Source organism: Lepidochelys kempii, chromosome 14 (genome assembly GCF_965140285.1).
Source record: "Lepidochelys kempii isolate rLepKem1 chromosome 14, rLepKem1.hap1, whole genome shotgun sequence".
Taxonomy (NCBI): domain Eukaryota; kingdom Metazoa; phylum Chordata; order Testudines; family Cheloniidae; genus Lepidochelys; species Lepidochelys kempii.
In genome coordinates this window covers 50,662,034-50,681,995 of record NC_136393.1, presented here as the reverse complement: position 1 = coordinate 50,681,995, position 19,962 = coordinate 50,662,034, and the positions used below count along the sequence as shown (strand labels likewise).

General features: G+C 61.2%; 1 protein-coding gene across 1 annotated transcript; it reads left to right on the top strand.

Annotated features, from left to right (window-relative positions):
• The first annotated feature begins 6,381 nt into the window (after positions 1-6,381).
• LOC144929380 (zinc-alpha-2-glycoprotein-like) lies at positions 6,382-17,851 on the top strand. The gene is made up of 8 exons (XM_078848731.1): positions 6,382-6,500; positions 9,734-9,994; positions 11,505-11,780; positions 11,949-12,221; positions 13,165-13,419; positions 16,312-16,428; positions 16,908-16,940; positions 17,331-17,851. The coding sequence occupies exons 1-8, from the start codon at positions 6,449-6,451 to the stop codon at positions 17,387-17,389; spliced, it is 1,326 nt and encodes a 441-aa protein (XP_078704857.1). The 5' UTR covers positions 6,382-6,448; the 3' UTR covers positions 17,390-17,851.
• The last annotated feature ends 2,111 nt before the right edge of the window (positions 17,852-19,962 follow it).

The window sequence follows — 19,962 nt, the reverse complement described above, 5'->3', positions numbered from 1 at the left end:
CGTCACAAGGCGCGGCCTGGCTTTGCTGGGCTCTGCTACCTGGGAAGGGCAGGGCCCGGGGTGGGAAACGGAAGGCTGCTCGGACTCACCCTGCCGTCCTGGGGCCTCCGTCCCGCCCCGCAGCAGGCTCCTCAGGGTGGCCACGCCCGCCCCTGCAGGGACTGCTTTGCAAGCAGGGTCCAGGTGTGACCGGCCTCCCGGTAGAGCGTCTCGTTGAGGGCTCCGGGTGCCAGCGGGGCCCACGCGGATTGGTTTCTCTCCAGGACGAGGAAATCCTGCCCGTCGAAAGCAAAGCGAAAGTGCCCTCGCACGGGGGTGTCCCCGTCCAGCGCACAGTTCACGTGCAGCTGCAGGGTGTGAATCCACGAGGGAGAGACAGGGAGAAAAACGGTGCAGGATATTGTCTAATTGTTGGTACATCTACAGCTCCGGCCCCTCCCCATCCCTATGCATGTATCCCCCTCACCCCATGCAACAGGGCTGGGCCATTGTCCCTGGGTCACAGATGGGGAAACTGAGGCCAGCGATACAGAGTGACTGGGCCCAGCTCACACAGGGCATCGGGTGCACCCCGGCACTGCCGCAGGGAGCCCATCACTCCTGATCTAACTCCAGAACGGAGTATCCAGCCTCCACAGAGAATCCCCCATGTCCCTGGGACTTCTTCCTTAAATATCTTGTGCCAAGAGCCTGTTCTACCCACTCGCTCTTGGGTTTCGTCTCTCGTGTGTCGCTGCCGTAGGAGGCGAATTCGAGATTCTCCACTTTGCTGAGCATGAAGAACCTGTAAGTCACGTCCGGCTCGTTCAGTGCAGTGAACAAGATGTCCAAGGTGTGGGGCTCTGGACCAGCAGGAAAGACAAGTTAAGGGCCCTCTTAACCCTTTATCCAGGGGAGGAGGAGTTTGCTCCCATGGGTCAGGCTGAGCCCCCATCTCCAATCACACCCCTATTCTTAACCCCCCTCTGCTACCCCTAGTGATAGGGCTTGCAGAGTCAGTGGAAAAGGGGATGCAGCAGCCATGGGGGTCAGAGCAGTGGGGCAGGGCTGTCCCCAAACCTCACCCACAATGGCTTCTGCTAAAATGTTCAGCGGTGACATACTGAGAAATGTCAGTGTGTTCCATCACCATCATTAGGGTTCAGAGTTAACACATCCATTGAGATGAATGGGGCAGCTCAGTCCTTGCAGGGCTATTGGCTCAGGCTGGCTGTAGCCAGTGAGAAAGCCTCCCCCACCCCATTAAGGTCACAGCTGGGAGGTTTTTTTAGCCATTGGAAGAGCCAGTTTTACTGTATTTTGAAATGAGAGCTGAGATTGAACCTGGGGGAGCTGCCAGAGAAGGCTGTCACTGCCAGTGTCCCATGGGCCTGCTCAGTCCAGACCCCCTGGGGAAGGGGGGCATTAGAGGCAGAGGAGCAGGGCCCCCGGGAGAGAGAAAGCCCCTGGGCTGAGGGGGAGTTGGGAGACCTCTGGTGCATTACGGCACGTGGGGGGTCGAAGACGCCCTCTGCAGAGTGGCACAAAGCCACCTCCGGAGGGCCAGAGAACACAGCCAGGGCGGCAACAGGGGCTGAAGTGGATGAGGGACAGTTTGGTGGTTAGGGGGCCAGGCTGGGACCCCGACGGGTGCCAACGCCCTTAACTCTGCCCTCTCTGAGGATGCCGGGGGCTACAGAAGCTAACTGCAGGGGCACCGGCTATTTTAAAGGCTGCAGCCACAGGTGGGCAGCGTGTCTCGTATGGCCCCTGCCCGCTCTGCTACCACGGGGACGCCAGCCGCGCAGGCGGCGAGGCCCAGCGTAGGCGAGTGCGGACAGGCCAGACCCGACCCGGCTCTCTACAGGCCTGAGCGCGACCTCCCACGTCTCCACTGCTGTGTGTGGCAGACCTGTGTCCCGCTGCCTCCCCCCGCCAGAGCCTCCCACCCCGCGGTGCGGACACAGCCTGCCTTTCCCGGCGGCCCACAGGACCGACTGGCCGCCACCAGGGCAGACGCGGCCTGAGATCCCTGCGTGGACACAAGGCCTCGGTGGGGAGAACAGGACCAAAAGTTCCTGCGGTAAGGAGTGGGATTAACCATTGCGCTGATGTCATGGAGACTGCAGCGTTATCCTGCGGGTCACAGCTCGGCCACCTCTTCCCAGGGCGTAGGAGGCCAGCACACGGCACCTCCCTGGCCCCAGGGCCACCCCCAACCACATGTCAGGGTCCTTCTCCAAGAGTCTCTGGCACGAGGGCTTGTCGCAGCCCCCCTCCCCACCCCCCATGCCCTCCCGGAGCCAGCCGCAGTGTGACAGGTGGGGCCTGCCTTACTTCCCCCTCCTTCAGTCCCCGGAGCGAGCCACACTGCCCATCCGTTCTGCCCCAGGCCAGACCCCCAACCGTCCTGCCTGCTCAGGGGTGGACCCAGGCCCCTGGCAGAGGCCAGGAAGAGCCCTGTGTCCGGGCAGCTTTTAACCGCATCCCCAGGTCTGTTCTCCCTCTGCCGGTCCCCTGCCCGAGAGCTCCCACTCCCTGGCCCCTGCCAGCCAGTCTCCACACCTCCTCACGACCACTCCACCACATCCTGCACCCCAGGGCTGCCCCGAGCGGGGTCCCTGCGGCCCGTCACCCCAGCCCTCGTCGCCCGCCAGCCCTGCCCCTGCTGGGCACCCACCCTCTGCCCAAGGGTGCAGCCTGCCCCGGCTCAGCTGGACGCCCCCTTAGCTAGGGGCTGCTGGTGGGTCCAGCCAGTCCCAACCCCCAGCTCTGTCTCTAAACCAGCTTTGCACCTGCAGGTCCATCCACTGCAGCTGTGCTCTCTGCCTCCTGCTTCTCAGCGCCTGCCAGTCGCCCGTGACGGCTCTTCGAAAGCAGGTCACCAGCCATGTCACAGGGCTGGAGCTGGGGGTGCTCTCCGGAGCTGCGGGACTGTTCCTGACCCAGCTTTCTCACACTCCCAAGTCAACCGTCAAACTGAGACAGAAACCGAGCCAGGGAAGTGGTGGTCTGGCAGGAGACAGCGTGGCCGGGTCACCCGTGCAGCTGTGAGAATAAAGGAGTTTCTGGGCCTCCGGCGCTTTCAAAAAAGACGTGTCGAGGGCTGAACCAAAACCGAAATTTTTCAGTGACTCAGGCGAGGGAAGAATTAATTCCAAGGGACACAAAGGTTTTGTTCAGTCTCAAACAGAACGAGTTGTTTAGATTCCGAGCTTTTTAAAATTATTTTCATGTTTTTGGGACATTTCAAAAGAAAAAGTAATTTTGAAACAACCTCCCCCCCCCCCCCGCAAGAGTTGCGTTTTTGGAGCGGAGCATTTGGCTACATCAACACAAACTCACCAAATGTTTGCGTAGCCAAAGCGGCTTTTTTGGCTGAAAAAACATGTTGGCTACAAAATTCTCGCCGGGCTCGGGTGAGAAGGTGCCGAGAGGCGGAGGGGCCCGCGGGAAGGACAGTCTCATCCCGCTGGGAAAGTCACCTGGCGCCAGGTCGGAGCCCCCCACCCCCGCCGCATCTGAGCCAAAGGCTGCAAACATTCAGGGTTGTAAAATCCTCCCCTTCGGTCCCAGGTCTGTCTGGGAGCCACGGTGCCGGCCTCGTTATTTACCCAGCCCCACGTCCCCCCAGGCAATCTCTGGGCTGGTGCCCAGCCTGGCCTGGGGCTGGAGAACCGCCGAGCGTCCGCCGTGCGGGAGCATGGGAGAGGGAAGGAAGGTGACACCTCAATCAATCCACGGCCTTGCCTGGCTCCCACTCTTGTCTCGCTCCCAGCAGACGGGGGGCAGGAGGTGGGTCGGACAGCTCTGCCTTTGGGTACCGGGCCTCAGCCCCGCCTCGCCCCCTCCTGTTCCCCGCCTCGCCCCCTCCTGTTCCCTCCCGTACTCACCAGCGGCTGTGGCCCCCAGGAGGCCCCAGCAGGGCCCCAGCCAGAGGCAGGCCCATGGAGGGGTCGAGCCTCGGGGAAGGAGCGAGCGGCCCAGCTCGGGGCATCGGCCGGTTCAGGCTGTGAGCAGGAACGGGGAGTGGGTGGTAAATCAAACGGTTTATTACCAGGCTGCATTGGATACACACTCTGCCCTCAGCAGCCCAGCCCAGCACCCACACAGCCAGTGGGGTGGCCCATTGTGGGTGGCCGTGTTCCTGGAGGTGCCATCACATGACGTAATCTTTAATGAAAGACTAATTTGTAATTCTTGGAAACTCCAGGACCATCCTGGAGGGTTGGCAACCCCCACACCAGAGCCCTCCCAGCCCCACCCAGACTGACTGCACCGGCTGCCACCCCCACCACCGAGGGGCCCGGTCACTCGCCCTCTGCTTCCAACGCACCCCCCGTCCGTCTCCCCCTCTAGGGCCGCGAGCCTGGCACGGGCAGACTCTGACGGGCCGAGGCTGTGGGTAGTTTCCCGCGCAGTACGCCACCTCCCTCCCCCCTTCCCCCCCGTGGGCCGGTGCGGGGAGCCCCCCGGCGGCACCTGCAGGCTCCCAACCCTCCTGCGGGTGGCGCATTAGGTGACGAGGGAGTCGGCTGCCTCTGGCCCTGCCCGCGACGAGGGGCTCGCCGGCTGGGCCACGCACGCGTTGCACGTGGCCCCTCGTGCCTCACCCTGCCCATTGCTCTGTGCACGGCTCGCTCAGCCCCCGGGCGCCCGCTGCTGCCCACCGGGCCCCTCGCTGCGCCGCGGGGGTGTCGATGGCGGGTGCCACCAGCCGCAGGTCTCGGGAGTTGGGCGACGCCCTGTGTCACGGAGTCCCTGGGCGATGCTCTGGAACGGCTCCCCATGAAGCCAGTCAGGACTCTGGGGCAGTCGCCTTCCTGTGAGCAGCCTGTCTGCAGGACACACAGCTCACCCGGCTTCCACCTTCCTGGGTCTGACCTCGGAGCATTCAGCATCCTCTGCCCCTCCGTGCGCTTCCCACAGCGAGTCTGCTCAGGCGGGGTCCTGGGGGGGCCAGAGGGTCCTGCCCCCCAACTCCGCAGTCAGATGGGACTCTCAGCCAGCCAGTAAAACAGAAGGTTTATTAGACGACAGGAACATGGTCTAACACAGAGCTTGTAGGTGCAGAGAACAGGACCCCTCAGCTGGGTCCATTTTGGGGGGCAGTGAGCCAGACAACCACGTCTGCACTTCACTCCATGTCCCAGCCAGCCCCAAAACTGAAAACCCCCTCCAGCCCCTCCTCCTCTGGGCTTTGTTCCTTTCCTGGGCCAGGTGATCACCTGATTCCTTTGTTCTCCAACCCTTTAGCTCTCACCTTGCAGGGGGAAGGGCCCAGGCCATCAGTTGCCAGGAAACAGGGTGTCGGCCATTCTCTGTGTCCAGACTCCTGCACACACCTGCCCTCTAGGGCTCTGCAATGATCATACACCCTTACCCCGCCACCTAGATACTTAAGAACTGCCTAGGGGAAACTGAGGCACCCCCATACTATTCGGAGGAAACATTAAGAACAGTCCCACTTCGTCACACCTGGCACTTGTGGACTTTGACTGGTGCACTCCCAGGCTGAGCGGGTACCAGGAACCAAGCTCCCTGCGGCTCGGTGCCAGGTTTGGGGCTGCGATGTCCCCAGGGCCTCTGGGTCACAGCTGCCACCTGCCTCCCCGCGGCATGGGGTGCTGGGGGGCAGGCCGCTCGCAGGCGGCTCCCTGACACCGGGCCCTGCTCGGCGCCCTTGGCCAGGTGCGGGGCAGGGGCGCGGGGGGGACCCTGGCGGTTTTCTCAGCCCCGCTGTTCCAACAGCAGCCTCTGCCCCACACAGGGAGTCCAGCCAATCAGAGATCAGGGGCTTTGGCAGCCAGGGGGCTGGAGGCCACGGATTGGTTGGAGGCCTGATTGCGATCAGGAGGAGACAAGCAGGTGTTGGGCCCCTCAGCGAGGCAGGAAGCTCCCCGGGGTGGGGGGGCGCTGCTAGGAGCATGAACTTCAGTGTAGGGGAATGTATCCCAACGGGCCCATCTACCCTGGTATCCCGCCCTGTCCCCACTGCCCCGGATGAACCCACTGGCCCACCTACCTGTGTGGGGAAGGGAACTGGGGGGCCCTGCCCAGGGTGAATGGGGCACACAGAATCCCTGGTGGGGGAGAATGGGGGTCCCTGGTATAAGGGTAATGGGGCACACACCGAACCCCAGGAGGGGAAGGAAACAGGGGACCCTGGTGTGGGTGGAATGGGGCACACACAAACCCCAGGTCCAGGGGAATGAGAGCTGAGGGGTGCAGGGATGCCGGGGCCCGTGGGGGGAGGGAGGCCGTGCGCCCCCCGAATTGGCTGATGGGCGGCGGGGGGATGAGCCCCCCGGCGCTCACCTGCAGCAGGCGGTTCCGCCGGCCGCGCGGAGCTCCGCCCAAAGATCCCGCCCGGCGGCCCCGTTGGCCGGGGCCGGCCCCACGTGTGACCGGGGCGGGCTGGGCTAGCGGGCTCTCCCCTGCGGCTGTGGGCAGACCCGGCCGCGGTGCCATGGCGCTGGCCCTCGCCCTGGGGCTGTGCTGGGGGGCGCTGGCGGCGGCGGGTAAGTGGGGCGCGGGGGGGACGAGCAGACCCGGGAGGACCGGCTGGAAACCCGGGAGAGAAACGCCCAGCGGGGCCGGTCCCGTCCCGTCGGCGGGTCAGGCGCTGGGGACGCTGCGCTGGGGCCGGCCGTGGGAGAGCGCGGCTGGCCCGGGACGCGGGGTCCCTCCCCGCAGGGCGCGGCCGGGACGCTGGCCCAGGGCGGGGGAAGGGGGTCCGGGGCCCGGGGGGAGTCGCCGAGAGCCGCTGCGGGTGCGTGGCTGGGGTGGGGGGACGGGACTGGCTGGGACCCTCCGGCAGCCCCTGGCTAAGGGGGCACAGGGTGGGTCCGGGGCGCTCAGCAGGGGCGGGGCTGGCGGGCCAAGGGGCCTGGGGGTGACGGGCAGCGGGGACCCCGCTCGGGGCAGGCCTGGGGTGCGGGTTGTGCGGGGGGCGCGGCGCTGTGGAGACTGGCCGGTGGGGCGGGGCCCTGGCATCGGGGCCCAGGCCTGGGAGCTCTGGGGTGGGGGACTGGCCTGGGAGCCGCTGCCCCTAACCCAGAAAGAACAGGGGGACTCGTGGCACCTGAGAGACGAACCATTTACCTGAGCGCCCGCTTTCCTGAGCGACAGCTCACTGCTTGGGAGCATTCAGGGGAAAATACAGGGGGAGAGTTATATACCCAGAGAACAGGAAACCATGGGGGTTACCCTACACACTGGAAGGAGAGCGATCGGGTAAGCTGGGCTATTACCAGCGGGGAACCTTTTGTGGTGATAATCAAGGTGGGCCATTTCCAGCAGTTGACAGGAACGTCTGAGGAAGGGGGTGGGGTGGGGGAATAAACCCGGGGAAATAGTTTTACTTTGTGTAATGACCCATCCACTCCCAGTCTCTAGTCAAGCCTAAGTTAATTGTATCCAGTTTGCAAATTAATTCCAATTCAGCAGTCTCTCCTCAGAGTCTGTTTTTGAAGTTTTTTTTGTTGAAGAATTGCCACTTCTAGGTCTGTAATCGAGTGACCAGAGATTGAAGTGTTCTCCAACTGGTTTTTGAATGTTATAATTCTTGGTGTCTGATTTGTGTCCATTTATTCTTTTACGTAGCGACTGTCCAGTTTGGCCAATGTACATGGCAGAGGGGCATTGCTGGCCCATGATGGCGTAGATCACATTGGTGGATGTGCAGGTGAACGAGCCTCTGATCGTGTGGCTGATGTGATTAGGCCCTGTGATGGTGTCCCCTGAATAGATCTGCGGACACAGTTGGCAACGGGCTTTGTTGCAAGGATAGGTTCCTGGGTTACTGGTTCTGTTGTGTGGTGTGTGGTTGCTGGTGAGTATTTGCTTCAGGTTGGGGGCTGTCTGTAAGCAAGGACTGGCCTGTCTCCCAAGATCTGTGAGAGTGAGGGGTCGTCCTTCAGGATAGGTTGTAGATCCTTAATAATGCGTTGGAGGGGTTTTAGTTGGGGGCTGAAGGTGATGGTTAGTGGCGTTCTGTTATTTTCTTTGTTGGGCCTGTCCTGTAGCAGGTGACTTCTGGGTTTATATACCAGTGGGAGAACACTTCAATCTCTCTGGTCGCTCGATTACAGACCTAAAAGTGGCAATTCTTCAACAAAAAGACTTCAAAAACAGACTCCAGCGAGAGACTGCTGGGTTGGAATTAATTTGCAAACTGGATACAATTAACTTAGGTTTGACTAGAGACTGGGAGTGGGTGGGTCATTACACAAAGTGAAACTATTTCCTTGGGTTTATTCCCCCTCCTGCTGTTCTTGTAAAGTGCTGGAAATGGCCCACCTTGATTATCACTACCAAAGGTTCCCCCTCTCCCCCGTTTTCCTGCTGGTAATAGCTCACCTCACCTGATCACTCTGGTTACCCTGTGTCTGGCAACACCCATTGTTTCCTGTTCTCTGTGTCTATAAATCTCCCCCCTGTATTTTCCACTGAATGTGTCCGATGCAGTGAGCTGTAGCTCACAAAAGCTTATCTCAGATAAATTTATTCATCTCTAAGATGCCACAAGTCCTCCTGTTCTTTTTACGGATACAGACTAACCCGGCTGCTGCTCTGAAACCTGCCTCTCACTCGTGTCCCGTTGGGGTGCAGCCGGCCACTGGAGGGTGGGGGGGCGGTGACAAGCCCTTAGCGCCAGAGAGGCTTGGAGAAGGACCCCGACATGTGGCTGGGGGTGGCCCAGGGGTCAGGGAGGTGCCGTGTGCTGGCCTCCTGACAACCCGGGAAGAGGTGGCCGAGCTGTGACCCGCAGGATAATGCTGCTCATGTCACAGAGTCGGGACAAGGGTTAATCCGTCCATCTTCAGACAGGAACTCCTGCTCCCCCCGGACCCCCAACACCTTTAGGACATAGAGAAAATCAGCCGGTGCCCCTGCAGGTAGTGCGTGTAGCACCCGGCATCCACGGAGGGGGCAGAGTTAAGGGTGTTGGCACCCGTTGGAGTCCCAACCTGGCCCCCAACCACCAAACTGTCCCTCATCCACTTCAGCCCCTGTTGCTGCCCCGGCTGTGTTCTCTGGCCCTCCGGAGGTGGCTTTGTGCCACTCTGCAGAGGGCGTCTTCGACCCCCACCATGTGCCATAGTTACCCAACTCCCCCTCAGCCCAGGGGGTTTCTCTCTCCCGGGGGCTCTGCTCCTCTGCCTCTAATGCCCCCCTTCCCCAGGGGGTCTGGACTGAGCAGGCCCATGGGGGCACTGGCAGTGACAGCCTTCTCTGGCAGCTCCCTCAGGTTCTTCCCATTCTCCGCTCCCATTTCTAACTATAATAAAACTCCTGGCCCTGAAACTGTGGGCCAAGAAAACCTCCCAGCTGTCACCCCCGACAGGAGGGTTTCTCACTGGATACAGCCAGCCTGAGACAACAGCCCTGCGAGGGCTGAGCTGCCCCATTCATCTCAATGGGTGGGTTAACCCTGAACCTTAATGATGGAGATGGTACACATTGACATTGCTCAGTATGTCACCGCGGAACATTTTAGCAGAAGCCTCTGGTTTTTCTGGCATTATGGGTGAGGCTTGGGGACAGCCCTGCCCCACTGCTCTGACCCCCATGGCTGCTGCATCCTCTTTCCCACTGATTCTCTGCAAGCCCTATCGCTGAGGGTAGCAGAGGGGGGTTAAGAATGGGGTGTGATTGGAGATGGGGGCTCAGCCTGACCCATGGGGGCAAACCCTCCTCCCCTGGGTAAAGGGATAAGAGGGCCCTTAACTTGTCTTTCCCGCTGGTCCAGAGCCCCACAGCTTGGACATCCTGATCACCGGGCTGAACGAGCTGGGCGGGACTCACAAGTTCTTCATGCTCGCCAAGCTGGACGGTCTGGAGCTCGCCTCCTACAGCAGCGACACCCGAGAGCTGAAACCCCTGAAGGAGTGGGCGCTGCAGGCCGTTGGCGTGAGATATTTAAGGAAGAAGACCGAGGAGTTCAGGCTCTACGAGGCCATCTCCCGAGTGGTGACTCGCCGGTGGATGGCGCAGCACAACCAGACCGGCGGTGAGTGCTGCCCCCGCGCCCAGCGCCCACAACCTCACCGCCGGCAGCCCCAGGGCGCGGGAACCTGCACCAGCTTTCCAGCCCTGATTGGCTGCCCTTCCCCACTGCCCCGCCTCCGGGGGTAGAGCAGCCAATCAGGGCAGCGGCAGGAGCGTGGCCGAGTTCTTGCTCCCTAGAGGCAGGTCTCTGTGGCCAGAGGCTGGCTGGGAACCAGGCCCCGGGACGGGGCGGGGGATCTGTGCAGTGACTTATCCCACTCTGTAAGTACCCGCGTGTCACGGACTCACAGATCGTGCCTACTCTTGGCCCCGTGGGGGGGTGCCCCTTTCAGTGCGACAGCCCTTCTCCCGGGGGTCCACTCTCTCTCTCTCGGGGTTAAGCCCCTCCAGCTCCTGGAGCCGCACCTCTCTGAGCTAAAGCATGCCTGTCCCTGTCGTGGGCCCCCTCAGGGACCCCCCTCTCTCTGGACCCCCAGGGCCTCCACCCCCCCCCGAAGGGGATGATGCCCCCCTGTTCTCTAGGCTGGAGTGACTCTCAGCTAGCATAAAACAGGAAGGGTTATTGAGCATTGAACCAGCACAGGAAACTCTCCAGGCCTCAGACCTGGCCTCCCTCAGCACAGCACGTCCCAGTCTCCCCTGCATCCAGGGGGGCTCTGCCTGCTCCCTCCTCCAGCCCCGAGCCCCCCTGCTTCCCAGCTGGGCATCTGCTATCACCGGCCCCAAGCCCCCCCTCTGTCCACTGTCTTCTCTCCAGGTAAACAGGGTCCCCTGGGCCTCCTCTCCTCTCTTCACAGCCCATTGTCCCCCCACCGGCCAGACCGGGCTGGGACTCCTGAGCCAGGTCACCAGTCGCTGGGGTCTCCATTCTCCACGCCAGTGGTTGGGGTCCCAAGTTCCCTCGCCGGTCCTCTGTAACAACAAACTCCCTCTCCCATCACCTCCTTAAACCCGTAGCACCGAGGGAAACTGAGTCCCACCCCCTCTGCATGCAACCCATAGGAAAACCAAGAAAATCCCCCATAGGAAACAAGGAAAAACAAGAAACTCCCCCACTTTGTCACACCGCGTGGGCCGGGATTTCCGAGTGCACACGGAGCTTGAATCCCAGCCGCCTCGAGCGAGACCTGGTGGCTGCAGCGAGACAGACTCAAAGGGGCTAATTTTAACCAGGAGTAACTCCTGCTGGGATCAGCTCAGCCAGGGGCGCAGGGGATTCTCCGCAGAGGCCGGACACCCCGTTCTGGACTTAGATGGAGCGATGGGCTCTCTGCGGGATGCACCCGACGCCCTGTGTGAGCTGGGCTCAGTCACTCTGTATCGCTGGCCTCAGTTTCCCCATCTGTGACCCAGGGACAATGGCCCAGCCCTGTGGCAGAGGGTGATGGGATATGTGTGTTAGGGATGGGGAGGGGCTCAGGTCCTGCAGTGACTGGGACGGGCAGGGGCCGTAGATGTACCGGGACTTAGACAATATCCTGCACCGTTTTTCCGCCCTGTCTCTCCCCCAGGGATCCACACCCTGCAGCTCCATGTGAACTGTGTGCTGGACGGGGACACCCCCGTGCGAGGCCACTTTCGCTTTGCTTTCGATGGGCAGGATTTCCTCGTCCTGGAGAGAAACCAATCCGCGTGGGTGCCGCTCGCGCCCGGAGCCCTCAACGAGACGCTCTTCTGGGACGCCGGTCACACCTGGACCCTGTTTGCAAAGGAGTTCCTGCAGGAGGAGTGCGTGGCCACGCTGAGGAGCCTGCTGCGGGGCGGGACGGAGGCTCTGGGACGGCAGGGTGAGTCCGAGCAGCCGGCTGCACGGGCCGGAGGGAACCGCCGGCTGATGATGGAGCTGTGAGCGCCCCTCTCTCGCTCCCGTGGCCGCTAGTCCTCAGGGCTTTGCAGACTGCTCCGCCCTGGCTCAGGGCTGATTGCACCCACTGACGTGTTCCCCTCCCCTCCAGTCCCCCCAGGGGTGTCGGTGACCTACAGAGACACCCCCCACGGCTCCGCCACCCTCCGCTGCCACGCCAGGGGCTTTTACCCGCGTCCCATCCGCGTCTCCTGGGTGCGGGACGGGGCGGAGATCCTGCCGCCCAGGAACGCCAGCGGGATCCTGCCCAACGCTGACGGCACCTACCAGCTCCAGCAGTCCCTGGAGATCCCCCCGCGGTGGGGCCACGGCTACGCCTGCCGGGTGGAGCACAGCAGCCTGCGGGAGCCGGCGCTCACCGCGGGTAAGGGGGGGCAAATGGCGGAACTCGGGGGGGGGGGGGATGTCCCCTGTGGGGCAGCCCCCCCCAGGAGTGGGCTCTCCACAGCGGTGTCTGCGTGGCCTGATTTGCACCAGACAGTGCCTTGCACCGGTGTGAGTAATGCCCTTCGAAAAGCATCTCCGGGAGCCCTAGCGTGGATGTCCTGAGACGGGGCTCCCCACCGCCGCCCCCCTTTGGGGCTGTAGCCGAGGGCTAAGCTGGCCGGGAAGCCCCTCGCTCCTGCGTGGGGTGTCTCTGAGCCATGCCAGGCCGAAGGTGCCTCTCCTCCTCGGCGGGTCAGTCCCCCGGGGGCAGTAACGCGGTGAAGACAAACGTCCGAGGCGTGGACGGAGTCGCTAATTGTGCCACGTGTAACTAGCAGGAACGCTCCTGTCCGGGCAGCCCCCCCCTTCCGCCGCGCCCGGAACGCTCCTGTCCGGGCAGCCCCCCCCTTCCGCCGCGCCCGGAACGCTCCTGTCCGGGCAGCCCCCCCCTTCCGCCGCGCCCGGGGTGGTGTTTGTAGCTGTGATGTTCCCTTTCGCTGCTTCCGCTCCGCGGGGCTGACAGGGCACCCCATGGTGCTAAAACCGTGGGGCAGCCACGGCCCGAGCGCCGGTTCTGGGGGCAGCGGGGCTGCGAGGGGAGCGGGGCAGCCCGGGGCTGCAGGGCTGAACCTCCCTCAGGGTCTGGGAGCGGAGCTACATCCGTTCCCCCCTTTGCCGGCCGTTCGGCTCGGTATAAGGCCGCCGGGACGTGTCGCTCTCTAAGCCTTGGGTGTAAACACGTCCGTGTCCTGTAACCACTGAAATGGGGGGGTTGGAGGCGGCGCGTCCCCCTCGGTCCAGGCACCAAGGACTTAACAGTCAGAGCAGAACAAATTTACTGTGTGGCCTTTTCTCTCCCCCACGCCCGCCCCGCCCCGCAGGTCTCCCCGAGGTCTCGGTTTCCCGCAGAGACGCCCCTGACGGCTCCGCCACCCTCTCCTGCCGCGCCAGGGGCTTCGACCCACATCCCATCCGCGTCTCCTGGGTGCGGGACGGGAAGGAGACCCCAGCGCCCCCCACCAGCGACCCGTCCCAGCTCCAGAGGTCCGTGGGGATCCCGCAGCAGGGCGGGGACGGGCACAGCTACTCCTGCCGAGTGCAGCACCGCGGCCTGCAGGAGGCGCTAGCGACCACGGGTAATGGGCTCTCTCGGGGCAGGGGTGGGACCCCCGCTAACACCACCCCCGAGCGGGTCTCCAGCGTGAGCCATTGCTGAGCACGTCCGGCTGCATCTCCTGCCCGGGGCAGGTACCGGAGTGAAGCCCACGGACCTGGCAGCCGGAGCCAGGTGCCCCCACCGCCCATGGCCCCCACGCTGTTCCCACCCACCTACCCGCATTGGAGGTTCCCGACAGCCAGGCCTCTCAAGGACTTGGACGCCGGCCGGGTTTGCTCCCCAGCTGGGGGAATGAGACGTCTCTCCCCCTTGCCCCCCCGAAAGGGGCCTGCCCCAAACCGCACTGGTCTGTGCCCCCACGAGCAGCCTGCAGCAAGCTGGGTCCAGCATCCCACGGGTCAGTGCCTCGGGCTGCAGGGGGGCTGGGACGGCTCCTTCCCAATGAACAGGAGACTTTCACCCTGAGAACTCCAAGCTCAGCCCCCACTGGGCAGGGCTTGGCCGTTACCCTGTCTCACATTACCCCCGGGGGGGGAAGGCTTTTGCCTCCAGCCTGGTCGAAACTGGAGCTCGGTGTTACATGGTTAGCCAGGAAGGAGGGAAGCTGCAGGAGTCTCTGTCAGGCACTGGCTGGGGTTCCCTCTCCCCATGGCCGGCACAGCTGGGGCTCCAGGGCTGGGTGCTATAGTATTTAGGGGCCCAACTTCCATTGACTTCAATACCGTTACCAATCTGGGCTCAGCCCCTTCACCCCAAGGACACTTTATTGGCTGGACCCACCGGCTGGGAGCTGCCAGGTGTGAGGAAAAGCCGGAGGCCCTGTCACGGAGTTCCTGGGCGATGCTCTGGAACTGCTCCCCATGAAGCCAGTCAGGACTCTGGGGCAGTCGCCTTTCTGGGAGCAGCCTGTCTGCAGGACACACAGCTCACACAGCTTCCACCTTCCTGGGTCTGACCTCGGAGCATTCAGCCTCCTCTGCCCCTCTGTGCGCTTCCCCCCAGCAAGTCCGCTCAGGCAGGGCTCCTGGGGAAGCCAGAGGGTCCTGCCCCCCAACTCCGCAGTCAGACGTGACTCTCAGCCAGCCAGTAACACAGAAGGTTTATTAGACGACAGGAACATGGTCTAACACAGAGCTTGCAGGTGCAGAGAACGGGACCCCTCAGCTGGGTCCATTTTGGGGGGCAGTGAGCCAGACAACCACGTCTGCACTTCACTCCATGTCCCAGCCAGCCCCAAAACTGAAAACCCCCTCCAGCCCCTCCTCCTCTGGGCTTTGTTCCTTTCCCAGACCAGGTGGTCACCTGATTCCTTTATTCTCCAACCCTTCAGCTCTCACCTTGCAGGGGGGAAGGGCCCAGGCCATCAGTGGCCAGGAAACAGGGTGTCGGCCATTCTCTGTGTCCAGACCCCTGCCCACACCTGCCCTCTAGGGCTCTGCAATGATCATACACCCTTACTCCACCCCCTAGATACTTAAGAACTGCCTAGGGGAAACTGAGGCACCCCCACACTATTCAGAGGAAACATTAAGAACAGTCCCACTTCGTCACAGGCCCGCAGTGTCTGTCAGGGACATGTACGATCCCCCTTCTCCACCCAGGATGGGGTCACATGCTTTGTTTGGGGCTCGATCCCCGTGTCCGTTCCTGAGCTGGGGCAGGTCTCTGCAGCGCGGGGCCAGCCCTGTCCATCTCCACCGATCAGGTGCTGATTTTCTACGTCGCTTTTTGATGAGACATGTTTAAGATTCCTGGTGGTTTGAGGGAATCTCTCTCGTATTCCACGCGTGGCATGGAAAGTGTCTTGTCTCCCTCTCCTCTGTCCCCATGGCTGCGCGTTTGCTCCTCTCTGGGGTCGGACGAGAGCCGAGCAGGGAACCGTTCTCCCAGCCTGGGAAAAACATTGAGATTTCCACACGCTCCAGCTTTTCATCCTGCTGCAGGATGGGAGAATCTTAGACTTTCACAAACTGAAAATCCAAAGGATCTTTCTCTTCAGGTCAATGGAAACACTTTGATTTGAGAAATTTGAAATGTTTGGTTTCAGTTTTGACCTTCGATTTTTTAAAAAAAAACATTTATTTACTGTAAATTCACTTACTTGTCTCGCTGAAAAGTTGTTTTGAGCTGAGAAAGGGGATTTCACAAGAAAACGCTGAAACAGGACGTCTGACAATTTCAAAACTTTTCCAAAAGGGGAAATTGGTTAAAACCGACCCTTTGCCCGGAACCATTTCTGTTTCGCAGAAGTGACGCTTTAGGATGGAAACCGTTCCAAGCAGTTCCCATCTGTGCCTTTCAGTAGAGGGAGAAGGAAACATCACATGGATGAGGGACTCTCCCGGTGTCCCTGCAACACACATGATAGGAGCAGCCAGGAGTGGGTCGTATCCAGCCCTCAGGAACTGTCCCAGGTTCCCAGCTGGGCCCTGCCCCGGCCTGTCCGCAGTGACCCCGTTGCTGTGCAGGCCCCCGAGCACCCTTGGGGCAGCCCCGCAGCCCAGCTACCCCCCGACCAGGGCCTGTGACTTCAGCCCCCACCTTTCGCGGCCGCTGTGTGTGGCGGGGCCGGCTGAAGTTGGACTTTGCGGGGATGTTGCCTGCTTTAGGGACACAGCCAGGGCTGCCCGGGGCTAACGGCCCATCCTGGCTCTCCCCATGCCAGCTCAGGGCCCTGCCAGCCACAGGTGGAGATCCCAGGCCAAGCCGTCTGGTTCCAGCATGACCCGGACCCTGGCCCTTGTCCCCCTGCCCGGGGCGGGGGGTCACTCGGCCCCCCATGGGCAGCGACACAGAGCGGGGAGGGCCCTGAGTCAGACGCCCGGTAAATCCCCCATTCGCCCCAGTGACCATCTCTCCTTCCGGTAAATCCCCCATTCGCCCCAGTGACCATCTCTCCTTGTCCCTGCAGCGCCTGGGGAGCTGGGGGGCCTGGCCCCCGGGATCCTGGCCACCCTCGGCCTTGCTGCGCTGACTGGGGCCAGTGCCGCGGTGGCTGGTTTCGTGGTGTGGAGGAGAAAGCGCTCGGGTAAGGGAGCGACGGGGGGCGGGGGAGGAGGTTCCCATCAGGCAGAACCTGGGCAGGGGCACGGAGAGGGTGCCAATCTCCTCTGGGAGGGCGGGGCGGGGCCAGGTCACGGGGCCGTGGGGTGGAGTGGGTAGCCCCATGGCAAGGGGCTGTGGTGTGGGGTGGGGCGGGTTCCTGCCTCGGCAGAGACGGGTGATGAGCTGGGCTGGGGTAGGTGGGGTCAGGATCACTGTGGGGCGGGTGTCCTTGGCTGGCCGGGGGTAGAGTTGGGGGTCACTAGGAAGGGGGAGTTCAGGTGGGGCAGGGATTGCTGGAGGGGGGGTCCTTGGCTGGCCGGGGGCATGGAGATGGGGGTCACTGTGACAGGGGGGTTCAGGTGGGGCCAGGATTGCTGGAGGGATGGGGGGCCCCCCAACCATTTCAGCCCTCCCCCCCCGTGCCCGGTCGTGATGCGCTCGGGCTCTCTGCTTCCATTTCAGACTCCAGCAGAAGCGGCTTCACCCCGACTCCCAGTGAGTGACCCCAGGGACACAGGGACCGATTCCTTCCCCCCACCCCCGGGGACTGCCCTGCCCCAGTGCATTGTGGGTTCACTGGGGGGTGGCGGGGGTCCCTCGCTGGCTGGGCCCTGCCCCTGGTCTACTGGTCCCGGTCACCCGCCCCACGCAGCCGCCTCCCTAGAACCCAGCAAGGGCGGCCAGTCCCTCTGTGCCCACCCGACGCCAGGCCGGCTGGGGCTGGGCTCGGGGTTAGCAGTCGCCGGAGCCGTCGTCCATTGGGCAGGGCCCCCAGAGACTCGGTCTGGGGCTCCGGGAGCTGGGAAACCCCACGGGGTGGTGGTGAAGGGGGGTGTCACACCGTGAAATCGGGAACACGGAATAAACCTTCCTCTGTCTCCCCAGGAGAAGACCCTGCGCCCGGCCCGGACCCTGCTTGCCAACGTGACACCACGCCTGTGTGACGGGCCGGGCGCCCGGTCACCCCACCACCCCTGCTGGCCCGGACCCCGCCGACCAGTGTCGGACCCTGCCGGTGTGAGAGGCCGGGTGCTGCTCAGCCGGACTGGAGATAAGGCGCCAAGTTTTGCCAGTGAGGGGGATAACAGAAGCGTGGTGGAATCGTAGTCATGACCGGAGTGCGGGTATGGAAGGGTAGGTGCTGTTTAGGAAAGACCGAAACGAAGGTAAAGGTGGTGGAGCAGCATTGTACATCAATGAGGAGGTCGAATGTAAAGCAGTACGAAGCGATGGAATGGATAAGACAGAGTCCGTCTGGGCAAAAATCACATGGGGGAAGAAAACTACTCGAGCCTCCCCTGGGATAGTGCTTGGGGTGTGCTAGAGACCGCCGGGATCCGACGTGGATATGGACAGAGCCCTCTTTAATGTTTTTAATGAAGTAAATACTAATGGAAACTGCGTGATCATGGGAGACTTTACCTTCCCAGATACAGACTGGAGGGCGAGTGCTAGGAATAATAATCGGGCTCAGATGTTCCTAGATGCGATAGCTGATGGATTCCTTCATCAAGTAGTTGCTGAACCAACTAGAGGGGATGCCATTTTAGATTTGGTTTTGGTGAGTAGTGAGAACCTCGTAGAAGAAATGGTTGTAGGGGATAATCTTGGTTCGAGCGATCGTGAGCTAATTCAGTTCAAACTGAACGGAAGGATAAACAAAAATAAATCTGTGACTAGGGTTTTTGATTTCAAAAGGGCTGACTTTCAAAAATTAAGGATATTAGTTAGGGAAGTAGATTGGACTGAAGAATTTATGGATCTGATGGTAGAGGAGGCCTGGGATTACTTTAAGTTAGAGCTGCAGAAGCTATCAGAAGCCTGCATCCTAAGAAAGGGGAAAAAATTCATAGGCTGGAGTTGTAGACCAAGCTGGATGAGCAAGCATCTCAGAGAGGTGATTAAGAAAAAGCAGAAAGCATACAGGGAGTGGAAGACGGGAGGGATCAGCAAGGAAAGCTACCTTACTGAGGTCAGAACACGTAGGGATAAAGTGAGACAGGCTAAAAGTCAAGTAGAGTTGGACCTTGCAAAGGGAATTAAAACCAATAGTACAAGGTTCTATAGCCATGTCAATAAGAAGAAAACCAAGAAAGAAGAAGTGGGACCGCTGAACACCGAGGATGGAGTGGAGGTTAAGGATAATCTAGGCATGGCCCAATATCTAAACAAATACTTTGCCTCAGTCTTTAATAAGGCTAAAGAGGATCTTAGGGATAATGGTAGCATGACAAATGGGAATGAGGATATGGAGGTAGGCATTACCATATCTGAGGTAGAAGCGAAACTCAAACAGTTTAATGGGACTAAATCGGGGGGCCCAGATAATCTATAAGTTTATGGAGGAGATGGTATGATGGGATAACATGATTTTGGTAATTACTTGATGTCACGGAGTCCCTGGGCGATGCTCTGGAACTGCTCCCCATGAAGCCAGTCAGGACTCTGGGGCAGTCGCCTTTCTGTGAGCAGCCTATCTTCAGGACACACAGCTCACCCGGCTTCCACCTTCCTGGGTCTGACCTCGGAGCATTCAGCATCCTCTGCCCCTCCATGCGCTTCCCCCCAGCGAGTCCGCTCAGGCGGGGCTCCTGGGGAAGCCAGAGGGTCCTGCACCCCAACTTCGCAGTCAGACGTGACTCTCAGCCAGCCATTAAAACAGAAGGTTTATTAGACGACAGGAACATGGTCTAAAACAGAGCTTGCAGGTGCAGAGAATGGGACCCCTCAGCTGGGTCCATTTTGGGGGGCAGTGAGCCAGACAACCACGTCTGCACTTCACTCCATGTCCCAGCCAGCCCCAAACTGAAACTCCCTCCAGCCCCTCCTCCTCTGGGCTTTGTTCCTTTCCCGGGCCAGGAGGTCACCTGATTCCTTTGTTCTCCAACCCTTTAGCTCTCACCTTGCAAGGGGGGGAAGGGCCCAGGCCATCAGTTGCCAGGAAATAGGGTGTCGGCCATTCTCTGTGTCCAGACCCCTGCACACACCTGCCCTCTAGGGCTCTGCAATGATCATACACCCTTACCCCACCACCTAGATACTTAAGAACTGCATAGGGGAAACTGAGGCACCCCCACAATATTCGGAGGAAACATTAAGAACAGGCCCACTTCGTCACATCTCTCCCCCCTTCGAGATCGAACTGAGCGGGGTCACTTTACCCGGTGACCTGGGGAAGTTCGAAGCCACCAATGTTCCCATGGATGCCCCAGCATCTCTCCCATTCCTTGGTAGGAGTTACACCAGGCCCTTCCAGTTTCACGCCCTCCCTTAGGTCGGGGGTGGTCGATAGCACTAGCAGGCTGCATGTGGGAAGGTTTCTGCAGCCCATGCCCTTTGGCCACCCCAAAACCCCAGGGGGTCAAACTGGGATTGGGTTTTCTCCCAGAGCTCCAGTCTGGAGGGCTGCAATTCGGGCTCTCTTGGTTAAGGGCCCCCATCTTGACCTGGGCCACATACTGTTCACTTACAGAACTAGCATGGAGACATCCCTTTCTCCACAACCTTGTCTCCCCAA

Bases quoted from the DNA above. Each gene is read 5' to 3' on its own strand.
- LOC144929380 (XM_078848731.1), top strand. From the start codon at position 6,449: ATGGCGCTGGCCCTCGCCCTGGGGCTGTGCTGGGGGGCGCTGGCGGCG. The intron at 11,781-11,948 runs GTGAGTCCGAGC...CCTCCCCTCCAG, and splicing joins GGAGGCTCTGGGACGGCAGG to TCCCCCCAGGGGTGTCGGTG. The intron at 12,222-13,164 runs GTAAGGGGGGGC...CCCGCCCCGCAG, and splicing joins GGAGCCGGCGCTCACCGCGG to GTCTCCCCGAGGTCTCGGTT.